Below are 18,291 nucleotides of genomic sequence, written 5' to 3'. Positions count from 1 at the left end.
TATCTAATTGGTATTAATTAGAAGTTAACAAAGCCTGGTTTGGAAACAAATGAATATTACAGCAAAATTAATCACATGATTTTTCTTTTCCTTTTCTCAAAGACTTCTAGATTGAGGTCTTTAGGATATTTCTCTGTCCTAAGAGTTTTATGTGCTCACTTGTAGGATCTGAGGCAAAGGCTTTTTACTCAATATCTTTAATTAAAAAAAGGTAAGTGGAATCATTGTTTTAAGTCAAAGAGTAGAGACAATTTTTTTCCTGTTTGAACATAAATATTTTAAACTGAAACATTTTTAAAAAGATAATAACATACTGAGTAAATGCCTATACTGTGGAAGCATTTAAACAGGTTGTTACTAGTCATTCTTAAGGGAAGTTATTGCTAAATAAAAATATACAGTATTATATGTAATTTGGGGCAAATGAATAGGTTACTAAGCAATTATTGTAGAAGTGCTATAAATATTGCATTTTTATCACAAAATAAAACATAGTAGTAGTATAAGATATAAAGTACTATTCTAAGCACATTGGAATGATGTATTATAATGTATGTATTCAGTATAAATAAAGCAAAATGCCCTTGGGGTGTATAATTGGGGAAGCCATCATATGGATCTGTCCACGCCTTTACACTCTCTTCAAAAGTCAAGCTCTCGGCAGTATCAATGATTGTAAAATATCTTGAGGAAACTAAGTTCTATTGAGAAAAGAAAGGGAGACGAACTGTTCAGGTAAAATTCCTTTATAATGAAGTCTGTTGGACATTCACATTTCTATAGAAGAAATCTAACTACAGAATTTAAAAAGTGTGTACCTGGCACAATATCAATTAGAGAGTTCTATTACTGGCACCTTCTTTCCCTCTCTATTCCTATAACATAATTATAATGTTCAAAGTAATGACTGATACAAGGTAAGTTACTAAATAGTGCCTTCCAAATCATCAAGCATGTTTTGAAAGCCACTGTAATAGTTTGGGTACTAAATGCATCATAATGTAATGTTCTAATCTTTAAAAATTTCCACACAATATCGCCCTGTATTAGTGAGTATACACATTTGATTTTGGAGGTGAGGAAGATTTTTTTGCTTTGAGAAACAGCAGTGAAAGACCTGAAGAGTAATTATTAATTGATGTAAAGATCAAAAGGGCTGTAAATGTCTCAAGCACAGCTCTATCTTCTCCAGTAAAGTTAATTTTGTTAAGGTAACCAGTCTTTTGGTCATTATTTTACTATACTATATGGTATACTCAATACACAACTTTTTTTTTCTCTTTTGTCAGAGAAGGAATAAGTATCCATTGTAAGCTCATCAACAAAGTACCATAAGCCATCTGTTGAGACATGAAGATAGCTTGGTTATATAAAGACATTTTCCTGAATTGGTATTTATTTAATAGGGTTTTATCTGCACAGTTCAGTTATTGACTTTTTCAAAATACAAGAATTTTAGTGATTCAACACTTCCATCACACCACCCGGCATTCATCCCAAGTGCACTCCTTAATCCCCATTACTATTTAACCACTAAATTGTGTACCTGAAATTAATATTATACTGCCTGTTAACAACTGGAATTTAAATAAAAACTTCAAAAAAATATAGGAATTTTGGTTTCCATAAGCCATCAATAAAAATTTCTTTTTGAGAATCTCCAGAAAAGAAAGAATATATGCACTACCTTTGTAGCAGGCACTTAGTCTCAGTAAAATCAAAATCTCCTGATGGGATTCAGTCATCAGCAGTAGGATCTTTGTAGCAGTACTTCTTATGTCTGGGCTAGGAGTTGATAAAAGCTTGAACACAACTTCATCTAAAATTGAATGCAGGGTTTTTCCTTCTATTCTGAGTAAATCACCACTAATAGACAAAATAAAAAGACAAAGAATGTACCATTACTGATGGATGCAAAGGTATCATAAAAAATTAAACATAAAAATTCTAGCAACTTGATGCCTAACTGTGCCAGGTTGCAAGAAGATAACCTATTTTTTAAATATATAGCTTAGTTCCAAGGATACATCGCATTAAATCAATTACTATTTATTGAATTTCTACTGTGTTTAAGGCACTATGCTAGGTAAAACAGGGAATACAAAGCAGCTACATGCCCTCTCCTCTGAAAAACCTGCAATCAAATTGCAGAGGAAAGATAAATGCACAAAATATTAAATAGATGATTCAAAAACGTCAAAGCAACAACGTCAAAGAGGAAAATCACAGAATGGTACATGGTTCATTGCTTAATGATGTATGAAGACAAAAATGCTACAGATATTCAATTATCATGGACTTAATATAGAAGGAATTTACCTTTCCTTTGGTATTTTCTTCATTATACTAACAACTATCATGTTGTGTTACCGATGTGATGAAAACTTATCTGGAACTTCGAAATAGTCAAAAGAAATTACTGCGTAGCTTTTACTCCCTCCCCACTAAAGAATATGTGTACCTTTGCTTGACTATGATTTACTGTTGATAGGATATTTTGCAATTCTGTAAATGTAGAGGTTGGCTTATAGAAAACAAGTAACAATGATTCTCATCTGAGAGCAATGTAAATAGATTCTTATTCAACAATACAAATGGATTTTATCCAGTAGAAAATGTAACTGTAAAGGTTACTACTTTTTATAAGACATCAATCAGGTTTTTTAGCTATTAGCAAATTCATTTCTACATTCCTTTGAAAACCACTCTATAAATCTCCCCTCCTCAAATTCTCCTTTGAACCTATATAAACATCTTACTGGTTCCTTCATTAATAACTGAGTTGAATAAAATTTTAGTTTTAACACGTTTTACCACCCATCTCACGATAAGGAACATATCCATTGTGCCACAAAGTTTCCTTGTGCTTCATTGTATCCCCCCTCCTTCACATTTTCGGCAGCCTCTCCAGACAACAATTGATCTATTTTCTGTCACTATAAATTAGTTTACATTTTCTAGAGTTTTATACAAATGGAATCATACAGTATGTATTTTTTTGCCTGACTTCTTTCACTCACAATTATTTTGATATTCATCTGTATTGTCACATATATGAATAGTTCATTCCTTTTTTTTTTTTTTTTGCTGAGTAGTAGCCTATTTTATGGATAACCACATAGTTTGTTCACCTGTAATGGACATTTGAGTCCTTTCTAGTCATTGGCTATTTCAGATAAAACTGCTATTAACATATGTATACAAGTCTTTGTATGGACATATTTCATTTTTCTTGGGCAAACAGAGCAATTGTCTGTTCAAATCTTTTGCTCATTTTTCGCACTGGGCCTTTTAAAAAATTTTTGAGAGTTTTTATATATTCCAGATAGAAACACTTAAGATACATGCTTTGCAAATATTTTCTGCCAGTGTGTACTGTCTTTTTCATTTCTTAAAGTGTCTTTTGAAGAGCAGACAAAATTTTGATGAAGTCTAACTAATCAATTTTCTTCTTCCATGGATTTTACTTTTGGTGTCATATCTAAGAATCTAAGAAATTTTATGCAACCCAAGGTCACAATGGCTTTCTACTATTTTTCTTCAAGAAGTTTTGTAGTTAAGATTTTACATTTAGGTCTATTATCCATTCTGAATTAATTTTTGTACTGGTTAAGAGGTCTAGATCAACACTGCTTTCTTTAAATACTGATAGCCAATTGTTCCATCACTCTTTTTTTTTAATTTTTTTATTGTTATGTTAATCACCATATATTACATAATTTGTTTTGGTGTAGTGTTCCATGATTCATTGTTTGTTCATAACACCCAGTGCTCCATGCAGAATGTGCCCTCTTTAATACCCATCACCAGGCTAACCCATCCCCCCACCCCCCTCCCCTCTAGAAACCTCAGTTTGTTTTTCAAAGTCCATCATCTCTCCTGGTTCGTCTCCCCCAATGATTTACTTCCCTTCATTCTTCCTCTCCTGCTATCTTCTTCTTTTTCTTTTTTCTTAAAATATGTTGCGTTATTTGTTTCAGATCTGTGATTCAACAGTCTCACACAATTCACAGCGCTCTTAAAAAGACTATCCTTTTCCCACTGAATGACCTTTACACCTCTTGAAAATCAGTTGTTTATATATGTGCAAGTCTATTTCTGGATTCTATTCTGTTCCATAGATATATTTGCATATCTTTGTATCAACACCTCATTGTCTTAACTATTTTTTAAAAGATTTTATTATTTATTTTTAAGATTTTTTTTTTTTTAATTTATTTGTTTGACAGAGAGGGAGAGACAGCGAGAGAGGGAACACAATCAGGGGGAGAGGGAGAAGCAGGCTTCCCGCTGAGCAGGGAGCCAGATGCGGGGCTCGATCCCAGGACCCTGGGATCATGACCTGAGCGGAAGGCAGACGCTTAATGACTGAGCCACCCAGGCGCCCTGATTTTATTTATTTATTTGTCAGAGAGAGCAAGAGAGCACACAAACAGGGGAAAAGGCAGGCAGAGGGAGAACCAGACTCCCCGCCGAGCAAGGAGCTGGATGCGGGACTCAATCCCAGGACCCTGGGATCATGACCTGAGCCAAAGGCAGATGCTCAACCAACTGAGCCACCCAGGCGTCCCTCATTGTCTTAATTATACTAGCTTTATAAAGTCTTAAAATTGGGTAGTGTTAGGTCTCCAACTTTGTTCATTTTCAGAGATGGTTAGGCTATTTTATATTTTAGGTCCTTTGATTTTCATATGAATTGTAGAAATCAGTTTCTCAATTTCTACAAAAATGAGATTTTGAGTGGGACTGTATTTAAAATACATATCAATTTAGAGAGAACTGAGATCTTAATATTGCACCACTCATCTATCAACAGAATATATCTTTCCATTTATTTACATATTCTTTAATTCCTCTCAGCAATGTCTTATAGTTTTAAGTGAATAGGTCTTTGCCATCTTTTGTCAGATTTAACCCTACATATTTCATATTTTTATGCTATTTTAAGTTGCAATATCTTAAAATTTCAATTTCTGAGTATCAATTGATGATATAAAACTTCAATTATATTTTTGTACTGACTTTATATCCTACTACCCTTGCTATACTCACTTATTAGTTTTAGTAGCTTCTTTGCACATTGCATTAGTTTTTCTATATAAATGACAATGTCATCTCCAAATACAGAGAGCTTTGTTTCTTCCTGTCTGTACAAATAACTTTTCTTTTTCTTCTTGACTGTACAGGCTAGAAACTCCAATACGATGTTGATTAGAAGTGATCGGAGTGGAGATTCTTGTCTTGTCCATGGTCATATAAGGAAAGCATTTAGCATTTTACCATTAAGTAGGTTTTTCCTGGATGCCTTTCAACAGGCTAAGAAAGTTTCTACCTTCTACTAGTACTATGCTGAAAGTTTTTCTTTTTGAAAAATCAGGAATGGATAATGGATTTTTCAAATGCTTTTCTGTATCTATCGATATATGTTTTTCCCTTTTTGTTTCATCAATATGATGAATTACATTGCTTGACTTTAGAATGTTATACCAGCCCTAAATTCCTGGGACAAAGGCAACTTATTCAAAATGTATTAACCTTTTTCTTTAAAAGATTTTATTTATTTATTTGAGGGAGGGACCATGACCAGGGGGAGGGGCAGAGGGAGAAGCAGACTCCCCGCTGAGCAGGGAGCCCACTGCGAGGCTCAATCCCAGGCCTCTGGGATCATGACCTGAGCTGAAGGCAGATGCTTAACTGACTGAGCCACCCTGGTGCCCCCAAAATGTATTAACTTTTTAATATACTCCTGGGTTTTAATATATTATGTCTTTGGTTTGTTATCAAGTAATGCTGACCTCTTATTATGAGTTGGGAAGTATTCCCTTCTCCTCAATTTTCTGGAAGAATTTGTTTAGGATTACTTCTTCATTAAATGTTTAGTAGAATTTACCAGTGAAAAAACTGTCTAATCATGGAGTTTTCTTTGTGGGAAGTGTTTTAGCTACAAACTCATAGTTATAGGCTATTCAGATTATCTACTGCTGCTTTCTGTTGCTTCTTAAATTTAGGTAGTCTGAGTCTTTCAAAGAACTTGTCCATCTTACCTTAACAAGTATAAAATTGTTTACTTTATGATATAAATACATTTTTTAATATCTATTGACTTTATTGTATTGTCTCCTAATTCCTGACATTGGTAGATTGTATTCTCTTCTTTTTCCCCCAATCAGTCTTTTGTTACAGGTTTATTAATTTCATTGACCTTCTCAAAGAATCAGCTTATAAAACTAAATCCAATACAAAAAAAAAAGAATCAGCTTATGGTTTCATTGATTTTCTCTACTGTTTTTACTATTTTACTGATTTTTGCTTTGATCTTTATCATTTTCTTTCTTCTTTTTTAAGATTTTATTTCATTTTTTTAAGTAATCTCTACCTCCAATATGGGGCTCGAACTCACAACCCTGGGATTAAAAGCTGCACACTCCACCAGCTGCACACAGCCAGCCAGGTGTCCCTATAATTTTCTTTCTTCTGCTTCATTTTAATTCCCTCTTCTTAGTTTCCTAAAGTGGAAGCTGAGGGCAATGATCTGACACTTTTTTTTTCTAATACAGGTATCCCCTGCTTTTCAAAAGTTTGCATTACACCACTTGACTTCTATTAAATACCTACATTAGTATTTGTTTTTTGCTAACTAAAAGAAATCTGAAGATTGTTGCTTTTACAAAAAAAGGTGAAAAGTGAAAATAGCATTCAGCATTTGTTTTGCAGCAAGCTGTTATAGAGGCAGTGCGCACCACCAGAAGCCAGAGTGGTACCACCAAGCTCCTTCCCTGGCAATTGCACTCAGTATCTCAGCATCAAGTTGCCATCACTTTGAGCTGCCTGTGAGCATCTGTGTTTTATCTCAATTTATTCTGTGCGTCCTTTAACAAGATGTGTCTTAAGGTATCAGAAAAACCTGGGAGGTTATCTTGTGGGTCTTAGAAGGCTCAAAAATTTTTTCCATATAAATTCATGCTGTTTCTTTGCTTTATGCCATTTTGGCTTAGGAAAGGTTTTATAAGAATGCTTTACTTTCAGATAGTGGGGGAAACATTTGTTGGTATTTAGTGATAAAAATTTTCTTATTAAGGGGTGCCTGGGTGGCTCAGTTGATTAAGCATCTGCTGTTATCCTTAACACAGCATATAAGTTCTTTATGACTTAAGTCTGCAGAACCTGGTAGCCACCTCCACATGCCAAACTTTAAATGCCAGCAACGATGAACTGTACCCACTTTTTATCCTCAGCATGTTGTTTCTTATCTCTGTGCATTTGCTTACATTGTTACCTCTGCCTAGAAATACTGCTTTCTCTTCCCTTCCTCCTTTCTGGAATTTTTCAAACTTAAAGTTTCACCTCAGGTGTTACCTTCTTCTGGAAGCATCACCCCTCAGTTTGGGATAGGAGCTCCTCTAACACTTGTGCATACTTTTATAATTTTAACTTAATATGTTATAATATAATTATGTTCATGGGTTGGTCTCTTCCACTACACTGTAAGCTACTTGAAAGCAAGTTTTATATCTTAATCAACTTTGGGAACCCAATGACACACACATACTTGGCACATAACAGATGCATAATAAATCCATATGGAACTGAAGAGTCAACTATTACAACTGTGTATATTTTTTCCATTTTAACCTGGAAAAATTGCCAATTAGTTCTTTTATGCCATTCTGAAGCATGTGCCATAATAGTAAGCTTGCAATTTGCTAAATAAATATACGATTAAGCATTTTTTTATTCTGATCCCAATATTTTTCTTCAGATACCACCATATTTCTTCTCTAAGCCTGAGATTGGTCTAAAATCTTCTTAAGCTCTGAGATACTAATTCAAAAATAAATTTCCAGTCTTTGACGGTATTTTATATTCTTTTCTGAAAGACAATGGTAATAACAGAGCTCTTGAAGTATCATGTACAAGTCATATGTAATTGATGGATTTCAGCAAAAGTAGAATAAAACTGGTAATGCTTCTGGAGTTAAAAATTATAAATACTTTGATAAATACTTTGTAAAACCAAATCACCTGTTGATCTGTAGTATGTTCTGTAGCATAGTCATGACTGTAGATCCTATTTGAACATTGTCAGTTTGCAGTAAGCGCAAGAAATGATCACTTTGTAGTACTAAAAGAGAAAAAAAAATTAAAATTAAATGTATCTTCTATGATACAATTGGGATTCATTTGTCCTTTTAAAAACCAAATGAAAGCATGACCATTTCTGCTAACATTTCTGCTTTTGTATACTTTACAATAAAGAAGATTTTAAGATGGGCAGTTTAAGTAATCATAAATAAGTCATTCCATTTTATGAAAGGTGTAAATAGAAAGCATCCACAAATACTAAACTAAGACTCTACTGTTATCTTCCATTAAATAAGAAACAAAACATATCCTAAATTTGAATCTCTTTCTAGCAACAAATTTCAGTGAATAAAATGAAATTTCCTGTGAAGAAGAGAGAATATGAAGGAATGGAAATGGTACTTATGACTGTAAACAGTGGCTTACATCATTAAAAACACTCAATTATTTTACATAATGCACCATGTTTGCTAATATTTTATCTTAAATAATAATGAAATTATTACTTACAAAACAACATTTGTTTTTACTGGTTTATAATTTTTAGGCTCTGAGCAGCCAGTTATGAAGACCTGACATTGGATGCTTATGCAGGTTGCTTAACCTCTCAGAACACCGTTTCTTCATCAATAAAGCTAGATTAGCTCTCTCACAGACTACTGCAGGAGTCCTAGAACAGGGTAGGTTCCCAGTAAATGTCAGTTTCTCTTCCCTTCTCCATTAACTGATCAGAATTTTAATTAAAGTGGGGTCAGGTGTGCAGGCAAGACACACCTGTGAATACTATCCTAGCTTCCATGAAACTTTACCCTTTTCCTCTTTTTCTCTACTGAAAGAACATAGTTGATTTCTTTCACATATTAATTACTCTTCTATTTACAGAGTCCAATATATCAATATTTTACTAAACATCATTTTTGTAACATTTAACAACTTCAAAAAAATTAATTCCACTACTACTAAATATTTCTATGTCTTCTTACTATTACTTCAATAGTAAAAAAATTCTTTTTTATAACTGGGATAAGTATATTGTTTCATTTTTGTCTACTTAAAGATGTTTTATTAACTTTTTTAAACTCTCAATTCATTGAACTCAAGTAGTATGTAGTATATATATATATATATCTTTTTTTCTATATTGGAAAAAGTTATGCTAAAATAATTTATTAAAGAGTCATCCCATTCTTTTTTACAGTGTTTGTTTTATATTATTATATAACATTTTTGGAGCCCCTATTCCATTTTTCAAATGTAGTTGTTTTACTTAGTGTCAAATAACTATTTGGTCCCAAAAACAAAAACTGATACTTTTGCCCATTTAAGCTTTTTATAATGCAAGCTTCAAACCTACACAAGAGAATAATATGACTCTGCATGTACTAGTCATTCAACCTCACCAGTGATCAACTTATGGCCAATCTTATGTCACCTAGCCCATTCACTTCAAAGCCTCCCATTTTATTTTGAAGTAAATCCAAGATATCAAATTATTTAATCCACAAGTATTTCAATATATACTCCCAAAAGATATGAATATTAAAAAATAAAACATAACCGTTATGTAACCTATATAATCATGACTCCTTAATTTTATCATTCAGTCAGTGCTCCAATTTCCAAATGTTTTGCAGATTTTTAAGTTTATTTGAATCAAGATCCAAATAAGATCCACCCATTGCACGTTATACATTGTAATTGGTTATCTTTCAAATTTGTTTTAATCTATGGATTCCTCCTCTACCTTTTTTTTACCCTTACATTTTATTTGTTGACAAAACTATGTTAATTGTCCTATGAGCTTCTCACAAGCTAGTTTTGCTAACTGCATTCATGGGATGTTAATTTAATGTTTCTCTGACCTTCTATAAATCGGTAATTGTGGCTGGGGTATCAAAATGATTCAGGTTTGAATTTTTGACATCTACATTTCATATGTGAGGTTATGATGAGCCATTAGGAAGTACTTCTGAAATTTTGACAGTGATGGATGATTAATTCCTAAATTTGTTCATTCATTAATAGTTGTACAGTGGTAATAGTCTAGCTTTCCTTTTTCACCTATTAGTTGGAATACTTCTATAAAGAGAAATTTCTCCTCATCGATACATAAGACAAGATAAATGCTGGATTCTTCATTTACCAGTTTTCAAAATGAATTGGTTCTCTATCTAATGATAATTTTTTTAATAGTCTCACTATATTTGATGTGTTTCAATCCTCAGTAGTTATTATCCTTATTACCGTTCAAATTTCCCATTTTTGGATAATAGAAACCTCCTTATTTTGGTTGAGTACTTTTCACAGAATCCTAATAAACTTTGATTGCTTCCTTTCTATCTGGTATTCAAAATATTTCAGGCTTACCTTGCATATTTTCTACCCCAGACATACCGTCAGCCACTTCTCCAAAAAGCTGATTCTTTTTAGAGAGAAAGGTTATTGGAGATCCCAATTTTGTATATGAATTTCACAACCATTTAGTTTTAATACATTATTGATATTTTAAACCTCAGATTGACCTGAGGAACATTGTAACTTTTGTTACAGCTATTATTTAAAAAAAAAAAATTGCCATATTTTAAAAGTTGTATTCCGGTATTCTCTCTCCTGCTCTCTTTTTACTAGGTCTTTTACATTCCACTATAGTAAAACTAAGGACTTTTTATTTTTGGTAAAAGTTGTTTAAATTGGGAACTTTATAATAATATTTGTTTCATAACAGGAAACTAATAGGTAATGCTTTAAAAGAAAAGGAAGTATCTAAGTATTAAAAGAGAGAGAGACAGAGACACTGTTCTTTGGGGAATCATAGGACTTGGTTTCTGCATGTACTTAGCTTCAAATGGATGTAACTCAAACAATGAATCATGGAACACTACATAAAAAACTAATGATGTACTGTATGATGACTAACATAATTAAAAAAAAAATGGATATAACTACCCAAAGTATTAGTTATACTAATTGAAGTGGCTGCCTTCAGAAAATGGGAAATGAAGTGAGGCACAAGAACCAGGGATTGTGTTTTTAACAATCCATAGAGAACTATTTGATTCTTTATGTGCATGCATGATTCTGAGAAAAAAAAAATAAAATTAAAAATAAAAATCCAATTTTTACTTTTAAAAAAAAGTCAAACAATGTTCTTATATTGTTCTCATATAATTATATTTATCTTAGATTTAATCTTTCAAGAGGACACAAATGTTGCCACAATTATCAATAAAGATTACTTTCCCAGTCTTAAGAAAACACAATATAAAACAAATGCATGGGGCGCCTGAGTGGCTCAGTTGGTTAAGAGTCTGCCTTGGGCTCAGGGCATGATCTTGGGGTTCTGGGATCGAGCCCAGCATCGGGGTCCCCACTCAGTGGTGAGCCTGCCTCTCCCTCTCCCTCTGCCCCTTCCCCCTCTCTTGCGCACACACTCTCTCAAATAAACAAATAAAATCTTTAAAAAAAACTTAATGCATATTTATATTTCTCAATGTAAGTGTAGAAATATCCTACAAAATAACTTTCAAGTTCAGTAAAAATGTCAATATATAAAAGCTTACTCTTATATGAATAGTTAGGCTATGAATTAAGTCATATCCACTCTGTACATAGGGATTTCTCTCACAGTAAGTCTAAAATACATGTGTAATCTTTGGAACTTTGAAAATTTTTTCCCTAAATTGTTAAAATTATCATGAATCCTTATCTTGGATTTGCTAAATAGAAAAAGCTAAGAAGAAAATTATATTTAAGCAATTTTCTCTTTAATATTCACATTGTCAATGTTGGTTATTTAAAGCTGGAATGTCCAAATGGGCTTTTATTTTTTGCGTGTGGGGTTATTTCAATGTAGTTTCATTTAACTGTGGTTACCTGTATAGTTAATGATGTATTTATTTTTAGAAAAAAAATCAAGTTGTTAGCAGGTACTTTACAATGATTATCAGTTATCTTAAAAATCTTTTCTCTTACCATTTTGGATGAGTTGAACATGGCCTCCCAAGAGCCAGAAGAGAGAATCAGTCACTATTTGGAAAGAGTGTAGTAATTCATCTTTTTCTTCACCCTTAATACACACACACAAACCCAATTTACTTTTCTGCAATTGTTTTATTAAAAAAAAAAAAAAGAGAGAGAGAGAAACTTCCCTCTAGGGAGTCAGAGGACCTGGTTGCTGGATCTTACTTAGCTATTCATGATCTTGTAGCCTTTAGTTTCTTAATTTATAAAATTTGTGTTACAGGCTAGTCATACCTACTCTACTTACTAGAGAAATGGTTGTTATCCAGAGGTCAAATGAGACAACATACCCAATACTAGCTATGCATCAAAATCACCATGGAGTTTTCTTTGTTTTTGTTTTGTAATATACCCATGTACAGGCTTTAACTCAAACATACTAAATTTGAATCTCCAAAGTCAAAGTCTGGACATCTGTATTTTTACAGTTAGGTGGGTGATTTGGTTATGCAGCCAGGGTTGAAAATCACTGCTCTATGCAAATGTGTCAGCATGTAAAGCATTATTATTAGTGCATTTCAGTTACAGCTTCTAATCTATGACTCCATGAAAGCAGAGACCATGTTACTTAGCTCTCCACTATATACTCAGTGTCTAAAACAGTTCTGACATAGTAAAATGTTCAATTAGTATCTATTCAACAAATAAATGACAATTCTTTCTACTTTTCTACTTCTTCCTTTCTAGAAAGTGAGTGAGAAATTATTCTGGATTAGAGCATGTGTCACAGTGGCAAATAAGAAGCAGATTTTGTTCACAATTCTGTCATTTACTGGCCATGTAACTTCAGTGGAAAGTTGTATGAAGGCCACTAATTTTATCCATGTCTCAAACGTTTGTCCTCTAGCACAAAAGTAATGATGACAACACCAAAAACATTATGATTACAATGATTATTCTTCATAATAATAAAAGTATTATTTTAGCACATGATTAGGTAGGTGCTAAAACAGACACATGCTAACTTAAATAGAATTTAAAAAAACCCAAAAAACAAAAAAGAAAGAAATGTCACATTAGATCAAGAATTCCTTTAGTCCAGGAAAGTGCTTTTGCCAGTTTCGCCAAAAGACACAGCAGAAAGAGCATGGTTGTCATGTCTTCACTGTTGTCAATCTCAAAGGATAGTACTGGGCTCCTAGACTTCCTGTTTTCCTTAAAAAACCAATTAGATAATGCCACCCATAAATTCATGGCTTCTGAGACTGGTTAAGAAAACTTACCCTTAAATCATTTCAAAATTTTTGGGTAGGTATTTTTCTTACGGCAATATATAAGAATGTATATATGTACACATGTGTGCATATATATGTATGCGTATATTTTAACCAGTCTACAGTTTAGGCCAGATCATCCTGTGTATGTCCCACCACATGATCTACTATGCTAGCTAATTAATTTTTTTTTGATTGGGAAACACCTAGGTAGATAAAACTAATAACTTCAGTTTTCTTGTAATCTCTTAAAAATCTTTTAATTTTGCCCTGTGGTAAAGTGGCCCTCTTTTTCTGTAGCTGGTTTACTCCCTTTGATGTATTACTAAAAAAGTTTTTAGTCTCTATACAAATACCACAATAAAGAACAGGAAAATATTATTAAAGGACTGACTATATAAATGAAAAGGACTATATAAATGAAAAGAATGTAATTACTATCCCCCTAATATTAAATAAAAGTACACTGAAGAAAATAGAAAGCTGTCTTAATGGTCTGAGCTATTCATGAGATAGAAATCATTTTACAAAGGAGGACACTGAGGTACAGTGAAATCAAGTGATTTGCCTAAGAACCCAGAGTTAGTTTTTGGCACAGCCAGGAAAAGAAATCAAGTCTAACACAAATTCCCATAGCTCATGCTACTTTAATTAACTTGAATTAATTAAATCTAGAAATATGCAAAATTTATTTAATGCTAACAATCCCTCAAAATGCCAAAGGAGATGCTGGAAGAATTTGTGACTAATTTACATAGAAAGCCCATACTCTACTACTAAGTTTAATTCCCTACCAACAGTACTTTTTTTTGTGGTATATTTTTCATTTTTTTTATTATTAACTTAAAATGTATTGTTTGTTTCAGGGGTACAGGTCTGTGATTCATCAGTCTTACACAATACACAGAGCTCACCAGAACACATACCCTCCCCAATGTCCATTACCCAGCCACCCCATCCCTCCTAACCCCCTCCACTCCAGCAACCCTCAGTTTGTTTCCTGAGATTAAGAGTCTCTTATGGTTTGTCTCTCTCTTTGGTTTCATCTTGTTTCATTTTTTCTTCTCTTTCCCTAAGATCCTCTGCCTTGTTTCTTACACTCAAATCACTATCTTATCCATATTGTATGTCTCATTCAATTTCATTCATAATTTTTTAATTTGTTGGGTTTTTTTAGTTAAAGATACATCTGTCTCAGGTTTTCTATAAGAAATATCTGAAGATCTTGTCTATTTTATTAGCCTAGGCGTTAAGTACAAGACTGTGTCCATTCCTTATATACTTAAAGCACCTCAAATGGAATTTAAAATCCCATGATGACATAGTTATTTCTCTTCTTAATTCACAAAAGTTGTGAATCTGCTCAATCTTTAATATAGCAGTAGTCCCAAATGTATACATCACCAAGAACTACAAGATAAAGGAGTTTCAGCCTTGTAAACTTATGATTCCTATAGGTTCTATAACCAAATTGATCTGACAGTCATAGAACATTGCACACAACAAACGCAGAGTTCACATTCAAGTATACAGGCAGTCCTTGCTTTTTGCATGGTACCATGTTAAATGAAACTTGTGCATATCAAAATCCTTACATGTTCTAATATGCATGAGTTTCAATTAAGATGGCACTGTACAAAGCAAGGACAGCTTGTAAGGAAACATTCACCAAGATAAAAGGTCCATAAAACAAGTCAGAAAAAATTTTAAAGTATTGAAATGATACAGAGTATGTTATCTGATGACCACAAGAGAATTAACGTTAAAATTGGTAACAATAAACATCAAGAAAATTCAGTCATATGTGAATTCAAGAAACAAATCAGCATAGAGAAAAAAAGAGGCAAATCAAGAAACAGACTCTTTATAGAGAACAAACTGATGGTTACCAGAGGGGAGGTGGTTGGGGGGATGGGTTAAATAGGTGATGGGGATTAAGGAGTGCACTTGTGATGAGCAACAGGTGTATGGAAGTGTGGAATCACTAAATTGTACACCTGAAATATTACACTACATGTTAACTAGCTGGAATCTAAATAAAAACAAAAAAAAAATTCTCAAATATTTGGAAGTTAAATTGCAACATACTTCTAAGTAACTCATGGGTTTTAAAAAAAAAAGATAGTACATATAGCATTTAGCATAATCCATCCAACAAATGATTGTTGGATTGACAAGCCCTATGTGTGGGCTGAAATATTTCAACTACAGAAGATCTGAAAGATCAAACAGAGAAAGTTCACCTTTATAGTTTTTTGCCACTGAAGCTATTAGATAAGTGCTGGGCCACAGAACAATATTTTCCTCTACTCTTAATTTAAGTAGAAGGTAGGTTTTGGAAGATGCTATGGAAATAAATGTCTATGGGTGCTGCTCAAAGTTATGAAGCAAGGCAGATCCTTCAAAAAGTCATGTTTCAGCCAGCACTTTAAAATTTCACACCTGGAGATTATTTTTGGTTGTAATTTTAAAAATGTTTGAATCCACTACTCTAATTGTACTTTCAGCCAAATACTGCATATGTGAAAAATAATGTAGAACATCTCAAGAATTTTGGCTATTAAAACACTAAATAAACACATATACCTTAGCTGCATTGATGAAACATGTTTGCAATCGCCTCCCCAAAACCAGAAAATTTTCTGCAGCTGATGGGAGTAATTCATTGTAAAATTCCTCTGCATCTTCTCCTGGCTCCAAGCCCACACAGCAATGGCTGAAATACGAGCACAAGTCTGTGACTCAGTTTGTGTTAATTATAAATTTCATTTGAATGCTAGAGCTTCTATAGACAACATTGTGCCTTAACGAGAATTTTTAGTTATCTCTTTTGTTGCCAAGTCAAAAAAGAACTGCTGGAAAATTAGCATTACAACTTTCTAGAAAAGTAAGTGGTGTGGACTTTGCCTGTACTTAGAGCCAGGACTCGTATGTCCTAAAAACCTACTTGTCAACCTTTTGGGAAACAAAATACACTTGACTCACAAATAAGAGAAATGAGGCAAGTTTTCAGTGAATGAGCTACAAACACTTTAAAAGCAATACAATATCTTGGGAGTCTTATTCATGAAAAACATTTGTGCTAACTGATACCTTTTAGACCTCTGATAGCTGAAAAATACCCAGGGTAGGATTAGTCTACCAGGGACAGATTAAGAAATCAAACACTCCAATACCAATTCTACTCTCCAAGAGATCTATTTTCTTAAAGTCTGTAAAATATCTGACTACATATTCCTTATAGCAGAAGAGTAAACAGTAAAAACCTAGCTCTATTAGGAACACTTTGTAATTTACATTAAAGGAGAGAAAGTCATTTAGAGAAATGAATCCTCTTGAAACTGCACATAAAAATCACTCCCTGGATATAAAATGGGTATATTCAACCCTTGGATAATAAAAAGTATTTGTGTAGACTGATACTAACAAGAGTCCCCAACCCAAGAATGGTCTCTAATTAGTACATATTGCTGTCAGACACTTTTTTTAACATAATGTGAAGACACTGATAAGCAATAGTGACTACCCATGAGTATGCTAAAAACTGGTGAATGCTCAGTGTACTTTTTTTTTTTGCACACCAGTCCTAAAGTTAATGGACAAATGTTTACATATATTAGTTTCTCTTTTTATTTGGTTCCTAAATTATTTAAGAGTGTTTAATTTGATTGTGAACATTAATAAACAAAAATATGTTTTTTGTACATTCAGAAACATGGGGATTTCGTAAGACTTGGATTTCACCCCAGAGAGCCTTACTCAATCAATATTTTCATGAGCCAATATATCTAATCAAAACAAAGGCTTTATTTACTTAAGGAAATAACCTTGAAAATTCAAATATTAAAAAGAACATTATGTACATTATTGTTTTTTCTAACTATACACCTTGAATCTGGCCTTTATGTAGTAACAAATTAGGAATAGCAGTTTTGAAAGGTAAGATCAATTAGTAATGCACGCTTTTAGCTACTTAATTAGGAAGTAGCTTAGGCACTGAGAACAACTGGTTTATTTTTTGCCTCTTTTAAAAATAAACGATTTTGATCTTTTCCCTGAATTTCTAGCATGGCAGTATGTCTGTATATGCTGCTTCTGATTTTTATTTACAGAATCTGGGTTACCTAATGAAATATACAATTAAAGTAACTAAATCAACACAACATGGAACAACTATATCTGTTCTCCTATAGTACTTTGCTTATATCTTTCATTTCACACCTATTTCATTCAGCCTTGTATGATGTCATCTCATCCCTATTGTGAGTTTTTCCAGTATAGAGCCAGTGCGTTTAGTATCTTCATTTCTTCATATACTCTTTAGTCAATAAACAGTCTGTTAGGTACTTGAGACTGAGTGGTGAGCAAAATACATGATCATCATCGTCATAGGACTTATGCAGCAAAATTTCAGACAGTGAAATACTCACGAATATAGTTAGAAACAATAATATATAGTATGAAGGAAAAGTACAACCATAAACTACCACACAGAAGGTTGCCAGTGCTTATTAACCAGATGAATAAAAAGAAGCAAATGTTATAAATAAGAATCTACTACTACACCCCTCAAGAACAAGTGGACTTATTGCTTCATTTTACCTTAATATCTGTGTAAGCTGGGAAATTGTAGTCCAACCTCCCTGGATTCGAGAACAATCTTGACTGAGCACCAAAAGGCAATACTGAATGAGGTCATAACAATATATATCTTGTTTGATTTTCTTCAACTCTGAGCTTCCCAAAGGTGTGTTGTTTATTATTTCTAAGGCAAAAGGAAATAAGATATACTTATTTTTGCTCAACAAATCCAAGAGCTTTTGTATTTTTACAGTTTGAATAACTAAAAATACTTTAAAAAGAAAAAAAAAATCACTGCTTTATCACAATGTTAAAATTTCTCTGAGCAAATTAGAAACAAATACCAAAACTATACCCATGATGGAATTATTTTGTTACTTAAACAATGTTATTA

At 32.9% G+C, this 18,291-nt stretch overlaps 1 protein-coding gene across 3 annotated transcripts in view; it reads right to left on the bottom strand.

Moving 5' to 3' along the window:
• The window catches only part of IQCB1 (IQ motif containing B1), a 53,392-nt gene that overhangs the window by 29,944 nt on the left and 5,157 nt on the right, over positions 1 to 18,291 (bottom strand). For all 3 annotated transcript variants that reach the window (XM_027587476.2, XM_027587475.2, XM_027587477.2), the window contains exons 4-8: positions 17,919 to 18,081; positions 15,903 to 16,032; positions 12,055 to 12,148; positions 8,023 to 8,122; positions 1,688 to 1,866 (exon numbers count right to left, since the gene is read on the bottom strand). In XM_027587476.2, the coding sequence (XP_027443277.1) occupies positions 1,688 to 1,866; positions 8,023 to 8,122; positions 12,055 to 12,148; positions 15,903 to 16,032; positions 17,919 to 18,081 (666 nt within the window). The remainder of the gene's footprint in view (positions 1 to 1,687; positions 1,867 to 8,022; positions 8,123 to 12,054; positions 12,149 to 15,902; positions 16,033 to 17,918; positions 18,082 to 18,291) is intronic.

The sequence above is a fragment of the Zalophus californianus genome, chromosome 1 (genome assembly GCF_009762305.2).
Source record: "Zalophus californianus isolate mZalCal1 chromosome 1, mZalCal1.pri.v2, whole genome shotgun sequence".
Lineage (NCBI taxonomy): Eukaryota > Metazoa > Chordata > Mammalia > Carnivora > Otariidae > Zalophus > Zalophus californianus.
Note: the sequence above shows the minus strand (reverse complement) of the source record. Positions and strands in the feature narration are given on the sequence as shown.